The sequence below is a fragment of the Salvelinus fontinalis genome, chromosome 36, assembly GCF_029448725.1.
Source record: "Salvelinus fontinalis isolate EN_2023a chromosome 36, ASM2944872v1, whole genome shotgun sequence".
Lineage (NCBI taxonomy): Eukaryota > Metazoa > Chordata > Actinopteri > Salmoniformes > Salmonidae > Salvelinus > Salvelinus fontinalis.
This window is the reverse complement of record NC_074700.1, coordinates 22,559,568-22,575,491: the sequence shown is the minus strand read 5'-3', so window position 1 is coordinate 22,575,491 and position 15,924 is coordinate 22,559,568. Positions and strand designations below refer to the sequence as shown.

The 15,924-nt window shown below is 41.7% G+C and overlaps 1 protein-coding gene across 1 annotated transcript; it reads right to left on the bottom strand.

Moving 5' to 3' along the window:
* Positions 1-2,073: 2,073 nt before the first annotated feature.
* LOC129835643 (C-type mannose receptor 2-like) lies at positions 2,074-13,108 on the bottom strand. Its single transcript, XM_055901364.1, has 7 exons — positions 13,001-13,108; positions 11,909-11,966; positions 6,434-6,469; positions 5,890-6,285; positions 3,414-3,743; positions 3,142-3,239; positions 2,074-3,016 (listed from the first exon to the last, which is right to left on the bottom strand). Exons 1-7 carry the CDS (start codon positions 13,106-13,108, stop codon positions 2,858-2,860), a joined length of 1,185 nt encoding a protein of 394 aa, XP_055757339.1. The 3' UTR covers positions 2,074-2,857.
* Positions 13,109-15,924: the final 2,816 nt, after the last annotated feature.

The window sequence follows — 15,924 nt, the reverse complement described above, 5'->3', positions numbered from 1 at the left end:
ATTTGTAACCTCCAGAAGAAGGGATCTAATTCGGGCACTAGACCGGATTCTAAAAGCCATTAAAGTGTTTAGGAGCTTTCGATCGAGGAAACTGCACCAAAAGAGAAGGCATCTAATTCTGCACTGGGCATAACTCAAAACCAAGTTCTCAACCTTTTCTGGGTTAGTGCTCCCAGTCTCTTTCAAGGTGCTGCTTGGTTGATTAAGTTGTGTTACAACACCATGTCATGTTTTAGAACACCTTAGTACACCTTAAATCTGATTCAGTTCACCTTAAATCTGTCTCATAACCCCTTGTGTTTAAAAACTTTTCATGGTATCCAATTGGTAGCTACAGTCTTGTCTCATCGCTACAACTCCCGTACAGACGGGAGAGGCAAAGGTCGAGGGCCATGTGTCCTTTGAAACAGAACCCAACCAAGCTGCACTGCTTCTTGACACCAACGTGTCAGAGGAAACACTGTACACCTGACAACCGTGTCAGCATGCATGCACCCAGTCTAAACCTCCCCTAACCCAGACAGCGCTGTGCGCCGCCCCATGAGTCTCCCGGTCACAGCCGGCAACGACAGAGCCTGGACTCGAACCAGGATCTCTAGTGGCACAGTGTGATGCAGTGCCTTAGACCACTGCACCACTCGGGAGCCCCACTAAACAACAATTTTGATGTATTAAGAACAATTTGATTGACAAAGTAATAAATATTTTGAAGAATTGAATAAACAACCATTGGGCTCTGATAACAAATATGTCTCTGTGATCAAAATGACCCCAGTCGGTAGTAAGAGGGTTTTAATATGAACTCCTTGGGGCAAGGAGAGGGACGGCAGCAACACTGCTATACTATTACATGTCTAAGACCCGTGCTTAATTTGGGTCATGGTACTGAGTTCCACACCTCGAATTTTCAACTCCTTAAGTACCGGCACCATTATGGAATATCGGCTTAAAAATATTGTTTTGCCACCTAAATATTGACAGTACCGGCACCTATTTCAGCCCACTTCAAACACTAAAGACTCATAATTCCTCTTGGGGTTAAAAAGCAATTACATGTTTGGGGTAAAACTTGGGAAAACTATCACTCCAATTCATTGAATTCAATTAGAGGTAAAATCTTTTATGAATATATAAAGACATTTGAAATATTTTCTTTGGTCCATATTTAGTTATAGAAATCACTCAGTAAAAAAACAAGCATATTTAAGTTTTTAAGGCTAAAATTCAGTAACAATTTCAAGCAACAAACAAATATGTTTTCCCCCAGTTTGATTGATTACTCAGTTTGGATAATTCAGTTTAGATTCATAAAATCAAATTCAAAGATATCGACCTGTTGAGATGGTCTGCTCTCTGGTTCTCTGGTCTGTGGACTGAGATCTCCCGTTTGCTGTGTCTGTCTGGTGTTGTCTCGGTCAGTGGCTGCCTCTCCTCTCTGCAAAGGTCTTTAGAGGGCTGAGATGCAAAGTAACCCTCCAAATGACCATTTACAGTTTCTTTAAATTTCCACAGGTGAAACAAAATGGCCGCCACTGCCGTGACTCCAAGTCATCCATCAGCCTCGCTCACCATGGCAGGGTGCACTGCCTCAATTTACCTAGCAAATACCAGTGGCCACTGATGAATACAGCTACCAAGGTGACCACCTGGGGCTGAACTCTAGTCATCTGTATTTGCCATAAGATTGTGTTATCCCTCTGAGCTCAACCCTATAGTATAGGCATTAGGCTGCCAACATGTGGTGTTGAATGATGACTGAAAACCTGCTTTTCCCCTACAATCTTAGAAAAGATCGTTCCAAAATGGTTATTCGGCCGTCCCCATAGAATAATCCTTTTTGGTTCAAGGTAGAACCCTTTTTGGTTCCAGATAGAACCCTTTTGGGTTCCAGGTAGAACCCTCTGTAGAAGGGGAGCCCAAAAGGAATCTGCCTGGAACCAGAAGGGTTCTACCTGCAACCAAAAAAGGAGACTGAGCACAGAGCAGGTTAGAGGCCCAATCCTTCACAGTCACACCATCAGGGTCCATGACATCATCACACTGGAGAAGTGAACAGGATTTGTCTGCCCAGAGTTACAATGTTTAACTGACATTTATTTTATAACTACTTTACAAACATGATTATAAACATTTTCAAACATGATTTATATCATTGATACATATTTCACCTACATAATTTACATACTGAAGTAAATTCCAGGGGGGTAGCCCCGACCAGGACTCAAACCAGGCTCTAGCTAAGTTCAAACAAACACCTTAGCTGTTACGCCAAGAGATCTGAATCTCTTGACGAGTTTGCTACAGTAGGTGTTGGTTAAGGTCGCTACAATTCAGTATATGTATTGTAGCGATAAGGTATATGTATTGTAGCGATAAGGTATATGTATTTAAACATATACTCATATCATCATCAATTGAAACAAAACGGTTCATTCTTAATGAGTACGACAGCATATAATGTTACACACGCTACTAATACATGTTCTAAACTTTCTTTCTTTTTTTAGCAGTGTATTACTTAAAGCTAGAATCAACATTTGGTGAAACCACGCCATAATTCATCCCAGCGCCTTGCTATTGTTTTTGTGCTGTTGTGATGAAACAGAGGTCTGTCGCGCCTGCAATGATGTCTGAGGGGGAAAAACAGTGTTCGTTGTTTGAAGTAACTTCTCTGTTGTTGTAATATCAAAAAAGAATGAGGCAGTTTCACCAAATACGGGTTACATATTTAAGGATAGTATCTATTATTCCTTATATAAATATGCAAATTCCATATAGTTGGAGACCAAAAAAACTCAAAATCAGGTAAAATAATATGTAGAACTTCCCAGAAAAAAAGAAATATAATTCTCCAAGTTTAGAGTTCTCTCTTTGTCATAACTGGTATTCTCTCCTTCATTTTCTTCTTTTGGGGATCCATCTTTTTTTCCTTGCGGAATATGTTTCCATCGGGCTGCTCCTTCCATCTCAGTTTGACGTCATCAGACATCCCCTTTTCCCTCAGATCCTTCTTTATCTCAGGAACACAAAGAAACAGAATGCAGTATAACTATGCTATGCTGTGCTATGCTATGCTCTGCTCTGCTCATAATATAACTATAATGGGGAAAGAGCTTATTTCACGAAGAGTTGGGGACTCACCTGCTGCAAGATGGCCTCCTGCATGTCAGGATCAGTCAGGTCCATGTTCTGGTCCTTTGTGGTCAGCCTCACTCTCACCATCTGCTGTGTCTTCTTCACTGGGGGGAGGAGCATAGAAATACACAGACGTGTCATGATTATTGTTACAGTAAGAGGTAACCTTGACAGCAAACGTGGCATTTTTTCACAATGCATTTTACAAATGTTGCCTTTACTATAGTAGGCCATGATGTAAAGATACTTAAGAGATCACTAAATAAATGAAGACTCACCTCCATAACAAACAAAGGGAATCCTATACATACAAGGATGTTCTGTCCATACTCCTTCCCATACTGCAGTACAGTTCTGATTCCCTAAGCGATTAATAGGCTGGTTGGGACCCCAGTATCTGAACGAGGAGTCACTCTGGTCTGACCACTTCCAGGAGTCTCTGAACAGGCCGATCCACATCAGACCACTGCCAAGCACTAGGTTCTGTAACACATTGTTCTCTCTCTGGTTCTTCACACTAGGCAGATCTGTGTGGTGCTTCCTGCAGTAGAGCTGAGCCTCTCTCCAGGTCATCAACTCGTTATTATTAACCTTAATATTGTTTCTATCTGAAATATTTGAGATTGGCAGATTTTTTGTTAGGATACAGATTTAATTGAATTCCTATCATTATATATATTTTTAAAAAGTAGTTGGATACTTCATTCAAACAGATGTTTTGGACTATGTAAGTGAACATATACTTGAAGAGTTTTGTTCCAAAACACTATATACAACCATTTTAAAAACATTTCAGAAATGTTTCACAATCATCAGAAATTATTGCTTATGGGACCTTCATTTGTGTGTAAAATATTACTGTTGTCATATTTTTTATTCATAGATTTTAGAGGTGTGTTAAAATGGATTTTGTTGCAAAACTCTATATATCCATTGTTTAGCTGGAATGGAATATTCGTATACTGTACATTTGACTGTGATATGTGGTTGTCTCACCTAGCGACCTTAAGATGAATGGACTAATTGTAAGTCGCTCTGGATAAGTGCGTCTGCTAAAGGACCATAATGTCAAATGTAAATATTTTACATACAGATCTCATATTGCTATATTTATAGGCCTCGGGCAGTTTTTTAGTGTTTATCACGGCTCCGGAGAAGTCCCAGATGCAGACAGTTTCGAAATAACTAAAGTTTATTACAAAACAGGGGGGCGGGCAAACGACAGGTCAAGGGCAGGCAGAGGTCAGTAATCCACAGCAGTGTCAGAAAGGTACAGAACGGCAGGCAGACTCAGGGTCAGGGCAGGCAGAGGTCAGTAATCGAAAGGCGGTGTCACATGGTACAGAATAGCAGGCAGGCTCCGGGTCAGAGCAGGCAGAATAGTCAAAACCGGGAAAACTAGAAAACAGGAACCAGAGAAAAACAGGAGTACGGGAAAAACGCTGGAAAGCTTGACGAGACAAGACGAACTGGCAACAGACCAATGGAGAACACAGGTTTAAATACCCTGGGAATAATGGGGAAGATGGGTGATTACCTGGAAGGGAAGGGGGTGGAGACAAGCACAAAGACAGTTGAAACAGATCAGGGTGTGACAGTGTTGTTGTCTTGAATTCAAACAATATCCAATGAAGCGACAATATATATTTACACGATAGGCTACAGTTATATAAATGTTCAAGTGGCACACTGACTCACCCAATGATAAAGATGAAGCCTTAGGCTTCTTACGAGTGATGGCCGATGCGCTCGTCGTGGCAATAGCCTATCTTAAGATAAGATACCTTGGCTGCTGTTCGCCAACAGATTAGACTTTTCTGTACACCAGTATGCATTTGCTTTCCAAATTGTAAATCTTTTCCTCCGATGTATTTAGAAATTTGCAAAAGGCAAACTGACAGCCGCAACCTACCATAGAAATCGAATCCATACAAGGCTGTTGCCGTTCAAGTCAGGATGGGCAGCCATTGCTAGTGTACCCATGAGTTTAACGGTCAAATTGCCAGGGAAGAGGTTCCAAAACCCTTCTATGGATTATATGGCTATTGCCACAACACAACAAGCTGTATACTGTATATGGCACTCATGCTGCCCAAATCACAGCTTTCCCATATCGGTAACTGCCAAAATAAAGGAAACACTTTCTTGGCAGTTACATGTATGTGTTTGAGATAAAAATGTAATCCACAATTGTTGTTTTTTCTCTCTCTTGGGCCCAGGGGCTTTAGCCCTTGTAAGTCCCTACATTAACCTGGTCCTGCACAAATGTTTCATGTGTTTATAAAAAAAAAAGTAATTTGTGTAAAACTTAGCACTAATACTTATTTATCTCAAGGTGAGGCAGATATATAGTGTTTTGAAACCATCAAGTGATAGATTTCAAACAAATACATGTCTGTAAAAGGTATAGAACCGCCTTATTGTTGCTGGAACCCAGGAAGAGTAGCTGCTGCCTTGGCAGCCTAAGGAGGATCCTTAATAAAAAACAAATACAAATACAAAATCCTTACCATGATTTGGTGGTGAAAAATCACACAAATCTCTTTAATAAGGTCTTTAAAATATAAAAGCTAATTTACCATAATTTCTGAAAATGAATATATGTGGTTTTGGAATTAACCTCTTCAATTGAAATACGTTTCAAAAACATCATTTTTTAAATACAGACACAAAGTCAGTATTATTTATCTAACCCAGGTCTGGTGTGTCTTAAGAAACTTGGAAGGAGAAAAGCATGAAAACAGTAACTCTCACCGTCATAGCAGCAGACAGACAATTTAAAATTGAATGGCATGTCCTGCCATTGACCATTCTCATTCATTGCAGCGCATTCTTCTTCAACTCCCCCCATACCATTATCAGGATCTCCTTCACTCCACTTCCTGAACCCAGTTCCTTCTTCCCCATAGTAATCTCTGTTTGCCAGAGACCACTGCCACACCATGATATCTCCCTTCTGCAGCCCTATCCAGGCTGATCCATTATAACCACTGTCTACAGTGTTGATCAGCCTCTTCATTTCCTCCATGTTTTCTATGGTGGCCAGGTCAGTGTACTTCTCTCTGCAGTATCTCTGTGCTTCAGTCCAGGTCTTAGGGTTGCTAACATAGTGGTACTCGCGAGTGAGGCAGGAGGAGAGGGTGCACAGCCCTGTGGAGAAATGCAGTTATGTGTATGATTCAGCAATACCACAGAGATACACTGCCACACTTTCACACTCACACTTTCACACTTTCACACACACTTTCACACTTTCACACACACTTTCACACTTTCACACACACTTTCACACACTGACCTGAGAGTACCAGGATGAGAGCCCTCCCTTCCATATCTGCAATACACAGTCATTTAAACATTAAATAAAGTTAAATAGTATTAGATAGTATTTAAAGAATCATTTCTCCATTTTGTGATATATTAAACTTCCCATTTTTCAAAATAACTAATAACTATGAACAACAATGTTTTTTTTATTCCCTACATTCAGGTGATTAAAAGACAAAAAGAGGTCTTCAAGGGACTTCTTCCTGGATAGATAAAGGTCAAATAAAACAAATACAACCATTATTTTAACTTGTTACCTGTTGTAAGAAGTTTTGACCCAGAGAGTGCTGTGTCGTCCTCCTCTCTCTCCTTCTTTCTTTCCCTTTCACTCTCTCTTTACAATGGGGTTGTTTCTCTGACATGGAAAAATGCAAACATTAGATGTCACATGGTTTCCTTCTTCCTCTTGAAATTGTTAGGTTAGATTACTCGTTGGTTATTACTGCATTGTCGGAACTAGAAGCACAAGCATTTCGCTACACTCACATTACAGTGTTTTTCAATTGTTTAAGCACAATTTTGAAAACAGGGCCCGGTTTGTCAAAACACTACACACAATTAGCACAACCCTACACCAAAGTAACACAACACTTCAGATCATTTGCAAAATGGAACACTTTTGTCAAAACTATACACGACTTCAGAAAAATAATATTTTGTTACCATAGGAAACACACACATTTCATATGACTTCAATCTTTTTGAACCAGTTACACACTGCTGTTGCTAACCTAAAACACTTTTAGCAAGTCTAATTGTCAGTGATTAGAGTAGTGTAAATGAAGTACACAGAGAAAGTGCAACTATACAAACACTACACAAGACCAACGCTGCAGACTGAGGAAAATATCATTTATTTCTCTCCATATACCCAAATCAGTCAACATGTCAACATGGAGAATCACAACAAAACATGTCCCAGTTTTCATGCTACTACAGTAGTGTGCATAACACTGTTAGCTCAGCAAACAACAGACAAACTTAAAATATTGTATCCAGTAGAGGTTACAATTACAGTAAATAACAACAACAACAAACATAAAAAATAATCAGAAAAAAACTGACAATATTGTACAGAAAATACTACAGTAAACATACTATACATTATCTCTTCGCCTAGCTGGATCTGGCCAGAGAATTTCATCAACATCACAAGCAATATCGCCATTAGCGAGACAACGCGAGAAGAACCGTCTTGAATGTCGAATCCATCCTTGCACAGCTGCGCCGTCGACTTGGTCACAGGCGTCCTCCATGGCCTGAATGAGGGGTACCTGAACCTGGGGCTGGAGATCGTAAACCTTCCACCGCCATGCAGAGAAAAACTCTTCGATAGGGTTTAGAAATGGAGAGTATGGTGGAAGGTATAGTACTGTCAACTGTGGATGGTGTTGAAACCAGTTCTGGACCAAAGCAGAGCGGTGGAATGACACATTGTCCCAGATGACCGTGTATTGCATCTGGTGCATTTCATTACCTACTGTGACGATGTGGTGCAATCGGTCCAAAAATGTGAGAATGTGAGGTGTGTTGTAAAGGCCCATTTTGGTATGACGGAGGACAACCCCATGCTGTGAAATGGCAGCGCAAAGGGTGATGTTATCCCCACGTTGCCCTGGGACATTGATTATAGCCCTGTGGCCAATGATATTTCTGCCTCGCCTTCTTGCTTTTGTGAGGTTGAACCCTGCCTCATCAGTATACAGTATATGAATTCATGCAGGATTTCCTCAGCATCCATCTACAAAACTCCCTGAAATACAGTGAAAGACAAGATTGTGTAGTTCAGGATAGGTCTAGTATACAGTCAGTGTAAAAAAGTCATGTGTGCAGTATGCAACATCACAGTGCTAAAGTGAACAATACAAACCTCCACATACTCATGCCGCAGCCGTTTGACCCTCTCTGAATTCCGCTCAAAAGGCACTCAGTAAAGTTGTTTCATTTGAACCTGATGTCTTTTCAGGATGCGTGCCAGTGTTGACTGAGAGACCTGATGGACATTATTGAAAATGGCATGGTCACCGATAATGTTGGCTTGTAGTTCTCTGAGCCTGATAGCATTATTGGCCAAAACCATGTTTACTATCTCTCTCTCTTGTTCTTGCGTGAATATGGGCCCCGTTCCTCCTTGTCGTTCCCGACCCTCAATCCTATGTAGAGAATAATACATGTAACTTACTGTACAATGTCACAGGAAGGGGTATCACAAGTGCTGATATGGTGCATACAATAAGTGGCTGATTACTGTAACTGTAGACAGATCTTCTTTTACCTGTTTTCCTGTCGAAAAGTGACATTATGACAGATGCCACTGTATATCTGCTAAGATTTGGCTGAACTCTCAGTCCAGCCTCCCTCAGCGTCAATCCATGGTTCACAACATGGTCCACTAGTGTTGCACGAATGTCATTTGATAAGTTTGGTCCTCTTCTTCTTTGTGCACATTCTCCTCCTGCTTCAGGTCTTCCTCGACCTCTGACTCTGACTCTGCCTCGGCCTCTGCCTCTTCCTCTACCTCCTTTTCTGTGTACTCCTCCTCTCACCCTCACTCTTCTTCTGACTCCTTCCATTTTGGTTGAAGGCAGGTGAACCTACCTCCTGCATTTTTATAGTGCTTAAAGCTGATTGGTGTGTCTACAATTTAGCAATCATGTGTTTGTGCACCTGATGACTGTGTTTAACAGATTGGCTCATAGGTGTGGTAATTTGACAGTCAGTGCTTTTGAACTGCAAGAAAGTGACATCATGATATACTTCTGTGTCTGATGTATACAAGTGTGTTTAGTGTTTTGCAAATCACTGTGTGTAATGTTTTGCAAATAGTGTGAAGCTGACAATGTGCTTACAGTTGTGCAAATCTAGCCTTGTGTTTTGCTCCTTGAGTGTAAGGTTTTGCTAATTTTGGGAAAAGTTAAATTGTAGTGTGTCAGCAATCGTAAAAAACTGTAACATCTGCTAACCATGTGTATGTGACAAATAAAATGTGATTTGATTTGATTTATTCACCCACCTGTATGTGAGCATTAGGCTCCAGAGTGAAGTTTCCCATAGGTAGAGATCTAGGATCAGTTTCCCCTCCCTCAATCCTAACCTTAACAATGTGTGAGGGAAATGCAAAACTGACCCAAGATCAGTGTCAAGGGGCAACTACAACCTTCACCGTGTCTGTGTGTAAGTTGTGTTAGTGTGTGTGTGTGTGTGTGTGTGTGTGTGTGTGTGTGCGTGCGTGCGTGCGTGCATGCGTGCGTGCGTGTGCTTGCTTGCGTGCGTGCATGTGCTTGCGTGCGTGCATGTGCGTGCGCGTGTGTATGCATATGAAGGGGCCACCTGGATAAGGGAAACTTGCACTGCTGAAACAAATCACCTTGTTCAAGCAAATAAGTTAGTTTTCCCTAATTGAGTTAACATGCAATTTCTAAGACATATTTTCCAGTCAATAGTATACAAGTTCAACCTGACCTTCAGCATACAGTAGCTCATCTTCAGTGGGCCTTTAGAGTTATAGTGTCTATAACAACCAACTTGACAGAGCTTGAAGAATTGTTTAAATAATAATGTGCAAATATTGTACAGTCCAGGTGTGCAAATGTCTTAGAGATTTACACAGAAAGATTCATAGCTGTAATCGCTGCCAAAGTTGATTCTAGCATGCATTGAATCAGGGGGTTGAATACTTACCTAATCAAGATTATTTTTATTTTTACAAATGTTACAATTTTTCTTGTATTTTGACATAGTATTTTGTGCAGTATTTTGTGTAGATCGTTGATCATTACAATTTTATCCCACTTTGTAACACAACAAAATGTGGAATAAGTCAAGGGGTGTGAATACTGTCCGAAGGCTTTGTATACAAATACTGTAATTGTGACCTGAGAATGTAGCATTTGTTGAGCATTCCTGGCATGGTTCACTGACTGATAAGACGTAATAATACTATCATCTGTAATTTGAGGCCTTTGAATATGACATTAAACAAGTGTTTGTTGTTGTTGTAATCCCAAATTGCCCCTTTAAACAAGTATGTGGTAATATCCATGTTACATTTAGAAAATAATCAAGTCCCAAATGCCATCCTTTTCCCATAGGGTTCCATTTGGGATGCAGGCAATATCCTCTCAGCTCTCTGAATGCAGCTGAGCTCTCAGCACCAGTAGGGTTATGCAAAACACATGGAAACTCTGGCTCTGGGTGGATGGAAAGCAGTATGTTACACACAGATGGAAGGAAAGGCGTGACCTTAAAGTAAGTAAGCACATCAACAAGTGGTGAGGTTTTAATGGGTGCAGGGTTAGTTGGTAGGGCAATTTTTTTTCCGCGCAACGTTTAATGAATTCCTGCTACAGAATAGTAGGCTGATACACATCCAATACATTATGTGGCAGTATCCACCTACGTCATTTGTTTGCGGACCGCCATAATAGCGAAGAAGAAGCGCATAAACACAGTATTGCCAAACATTTAATCACATTGAGTATTTTAATATCCTAATATATAAGTAATATGAAAAGTATTGCTGCAAACCTTTATTGGGGACAGTTTTTGTTTGAGGCCTGATAAAAGTTTGCAGCAACACTTTTCATGTTGCTTATGTATTATAATATTAAAATCGAAAACAATACATTTGAGCATTCATAGACAACTAGTCAAGATTTAATTAATTATGTCTTTCATCACATGTTGTATTTGACATGTTCTCACACACAACAGAAACTTCTGGTAGCCTTCTTCAGAAACCTATCCGTCATGACTGACTGCGGAAATGACCAATGGGGCTGACTTTTTACCATCACTTACAATAGCTGCATTCGTTTTGCATCGCCTGGTGCCCCGTGTGGGTGGGGTTAGCACACTATTACATTGGTCCTTAAGTGAGGTCTCCACCCACCCAGGCCACCTGTGATGCAAAATGAGCGCGCCCACTGGGACTGATTCATAGATAGAAGCAAATCAGAAACCTGCTCTTCATGATTGACAGGGAAGATGACCAATAGGGCTAAATTGAGACCATTCCATTGGTCCTGAAGTGAAATCCCCACCTACCCATGCCACAGGGTGGTGTAAAACAAGCACGCCCACTGGGCCTGAGGTATGGTTTTAGGCAAATCAGAAACCTACGCTTCATGATTGACACAGGAAATGACCAATAGGGCTGAGATTTTACCATCATCATTAACACTGGGACTGAGGAAGCACCCAATAAAATAACAGATATGAGACTTGGACACCGCATCATAAAAGGACACCAACTCTTCCTTATAATCCACAAACACACCCACCTTGAATCCAAATTATACATCAGACACTCCTAATGACCAGTCATTTTCTTCTAGGGCTTCTCCGTCCGAGAGAGAGGAGGGATTCGATGGCATGGTACTCGTCCCCTCCTTTCAGCCTCACGGTCCGGTAGGAGTTCTCTGGGGTTGAGGTAGATAAATCATACCCTTCCTTTTGACGGACTCTCTGACCACACCTAGAACCCAGTAGGTCTTGTCCCCCACCTGAGAAGGATAGGAAGAGGGTTAAGGTTAGGGTAACTCAAGCATAGATTTTTTTCCTTTTAAAAAAAATTTGGCACACAGAAACTAGAGGCCATGAAGAATGACAATGATTGGTCTACATTTTATTCTACCGGGGAACAGTTGTCACGCCCTGACCTTAGAGAGCTTTTTTATGTCTCTATTTGGTTTGGTCAGGGTGTGATTTGGGGTGGGCATTCTATGTTTTGTTTTCTATGATTTTGTGGTTCTATGTTTTGGCCGGGTATGGTTCTCAATCAGGGACAGCTGTCTATCGTTGTCTCTGATTGGGAACCATACTTAGGTAGCCGTTTTTCCCTCCTTTGGTTGTGGGTAGTTAACTTTGTTTGTGGCACTAATGCCCTGTAAGCTTCACGGTTGTTTTTCGTTTGTTGTTTTGTTGGCGACGTTTTGAACTAAAATGTAAAATGTACGCTGACCACGCTGCAACTTGGTCTTCTTCCAGCAATGGCCGTGACAACAGTGGTTTAACTGCCTTGTTCAGGGGCAGAGTGACATATTTTTACCTTGTTAGCTCGGGGATTCAATCCAGCAACCTTTCAGTTACTGGCCCAATGCTCTAACCACTAGGCTACCTGCCTATAGGTGAGATATTTTGTTTTACTCATGATTTTCCACTAGACTTAAACCAGGGTTTCCCAAACTCTGTCCTCGGGCTCCACAAGGGATGCCTGTTTTGGTTTTTGCCCTAACACTACACAGCTGATTCAAATTTTCAAAGCTTGACGATTAGTTGAATATTTGAATCAGCCTTACCATTCTTGGGTAGCAGAATTATTTTAGTTGCCTCCAGGTGTGATGGAGCAAAAAAAATATCCAGACTAAGATTGAAGATATGAGAAAAAGGAGTGGCAACATATTCCACTACTATCCTCAGCAGCTTTCCATCTATGTTGTCAGTATCAAGTGGTTTCTCATTATTGATGGCTAGGAACACTTTTTTCATCCGTTCCAAGGGGAGACTTTATTTCTGTCTCGATGTAGAACTGACTCACACTTGTCTGGTCTCTCTTACAGAACATCTCCAGCAGCCTCTCGTGCTTCTTACACATCCTGTCCTCCAAGTTCTCCACTGGGTCGATCAGCTTGTGGACCTTCAGCATAGCAACTCTGAGGCTCCAGGAGAATCTCACGGTAAGAGGTCAGACACACCAGGCAGGATTTCAGGGCCTTGAGCTTCATCCGGTACAGACGTCGCAGGCCACTTCACCAGACTTGGCGGCAGTTATGGTTGAGACGCCATCTCGAGTCCTCTTCAACTGATCGGCGATTTCTTTGAATTCCACGTTGAGGTTAATTTGGGGTTCTCTCACAGGTTGGCCACTTACACGTGTATCTTTTCTTCCAGAGCTCTCTTATACAGCCAATGCAGAAGGTATGGCCACATGGGGTCGTGACCGTGTCAATACACACATCCAGACAGACAGAACACTGGAACTGCTTCTCTGATGACAGACTGGTAGGGGAAGCCATCTCTGGAACCTCTTCTCTGATGACAGACTCGTAGGGAAAGCCATCTCTGGAACTTCTTCTCTGATGAGACTGGTAGGGGAAGCCATCTCTGGAACTTCTTCTCTGATGAGAGACTGGTAGAGGGAAACATCTCTGGAACTTCTTCTCTGATGACAGACTGGTAGAAGAAAATATCTCTGGAATTTCTTCTCTGACAACACTGGTAGGGGAAGCCATCTCTGGAACTTCTTCTCTGATGACAGACTGGTAGGGGAAGCCATCTCTGGAACTTATTTTCTCACAACAGACTGGTAGGGTAAGCCATCTCTGGAACCTCTTCTCTGATGACAGACTCGTAGGGAAAGCCATCTCTCGAACTTCTTCTCTGATAACAGACTGGTAGGGGAAGCCATCTCTGGAACTTCTTCTCTGATGAGAGACTGGTAGGGGAAGCCATCTCTGGAAACTCTTCTCTGATGACACACTGGTAGGAGAAGCCATCTCTGGAACTTCTTCTCTGATGACAGACTGGTAGGGGAAGCCATCTCTGGAACCTCTTCTCTGATGAGAGACTGGTAGGGGAAGCCATCTCTGGAACCTCTTCTCTGACAACAGACTGGTAGGGGAAGCCATCTCTGGAACTTCTTCTCTGATAACAGACTGGTAGGGGAAGCCATCTCTGGAACTTCTTCTCTGATAACAGACTGGTAGGGGAAGCCATCTCTGGAACTTCTTCTCTGATAATAGACTGGTAGGGGAAGCCATCTCTGGAACTTCTTCTATGATAACAGACTGGTAGGGGAAGCCATCTCTGGAACTTCTTCTCTGATGACAGACTGGTAGGGGAAGCCATCTCTGGAACCTCTTCTCTGATGACAGACTGGTAGGGGAAGCCATCTCTGGAACTTCTCTGATGACAGACGGGTAGAGGAAGCCATCTCTGGGGAGAAAAAAGGAACCCATATGTGAGTCCCAAATTGCACACTGTTATAAATTGCACACTATCTCCAATATAGTGCACTACTTTTGACAATAACCCTAAGGGCCCTGGCAAAAAATAGTGCACTATATAGGGAATAGGGTGCCATTTGGGATGCAGAAATTTTGAAATTAAACAATCCATAATGATCACTGAGAGAAGTCAGTTTTGAGTGGACGCCAATGACATATTAGCAAGACAAGAAGTGTAATATGAGAACAATTGGGCCATGATAACAATACAAAAAAGTGTTCTTTATCATTTAATAATCCAGATAATAATTGTTAATTATCTTTATCTGATATTTTATATAGCCCTTCGTTCATCAGCTAATATCTCGAAGTGCTGTACAGAGACCCAGCCTAAAACCCCAAACAGCTAGAATGCAGGTGTAGAAGCACGTGTAGAAGCACGTGTAGATTGTTCTCCAAATACAGTTACACCGACAAATGAGTCAAGCTTCATTCTTACAGTTAACACCTTGAATACACCCTTGTTTTCCAAGGTAAACACACACCCGTGTAGCACTACTAGAACAAAAACGTAGAGATTATTTCTCAGTTACTACACCACAACACCCCTGGCATTGCTTTGCAATTTACGGATTATAATATCCTAAAAACTATGTGTAACTTGTGCCACCATTGAAATAAAAAAGAGAGACAGTGTCACGTCTTCATCCACACAAAATGACAGTTCAAGCATATAACTACTGTCCCTCCGATTCAATCATACTGTGCCTTGCACTGTAGCTGTCAACATAATAGTATCTGTTGATTTGAGTCAGTGCGTTTCCATGTTCACGGTATCAATGTAGTTATTCGCAAGTCAGTCAACCACTCCGTCTCATGTGCCTCAGTGCTGCATATCTGTCTGTCTGTCTGTCTGTCTGTCTGTCTAAAACCTGACTCACAGTAACAGCATTCACCACAAAACTAGTCATGGTTATTTGTTTTGTATTACCCTTTCGTGCCTGAATGTTTTTTTTCAGGGGCGTGCCCATACAGTTCAAGGGGCAATGTTTCCTGGCCATGATGAAACGGACACCCAAACGGACCTGACAAGAGGAATGTGTCATTAGCATTACCATATTAAAGATGAACACGAACACACACGCACGCACACACACACACACACACACACACACAGCCAAGCAGGGAGGGCAGAGTATAACAACACTGACTAACTGAAGTTCATTACAGGAACACAAGCACAAAGCCCTAGGCCCTTACACATCAGAAATCAAAAGATGCATCCAGTACTGTTCTAGGTGTGTTCACTAACTAGGCAATGGGTGTGACTATGAGGTAATGTGGAATCCGTGTGACTGTGTCATTACTTGATGCCAGCACCTGAGCTGCCTGCATCAGTTTAGTTCCTCCCACTCCAGCTTTGAGTGATCAATGGGAGCTCAGACCAGCCAGACAATTGGTTCCAATATAAATACAAAGACTAGCATCCCATTTAGAATGACTGAAGCTGTGTATT

Excerpts from the sequence above, each read along its gene's own strand:
- LOC129835643 (XM_055901364.1), bottom strand. The coding sequence starts at position 13,108 with ATGCTGAAGGTCCACAAGCTGATCGACCCAGTGGAGAACTTGGAGGAC. Across the intron at positions 6,470-11,908 it reads AGAGTCCGTCAAAAGGAAGG|ATATGGAAGGGAGGGCTCTC; the intron begins GTATGATTTATC and ends TGTGTATTGCAG. Across the intron at positions 3,744-5,889 it reads GTCTGTCTGCTGCTATGACG|ATAGAAACAATATTAAGGTT; the intron begins GTGAGAGTTACT and ends CAAATATTTCAG.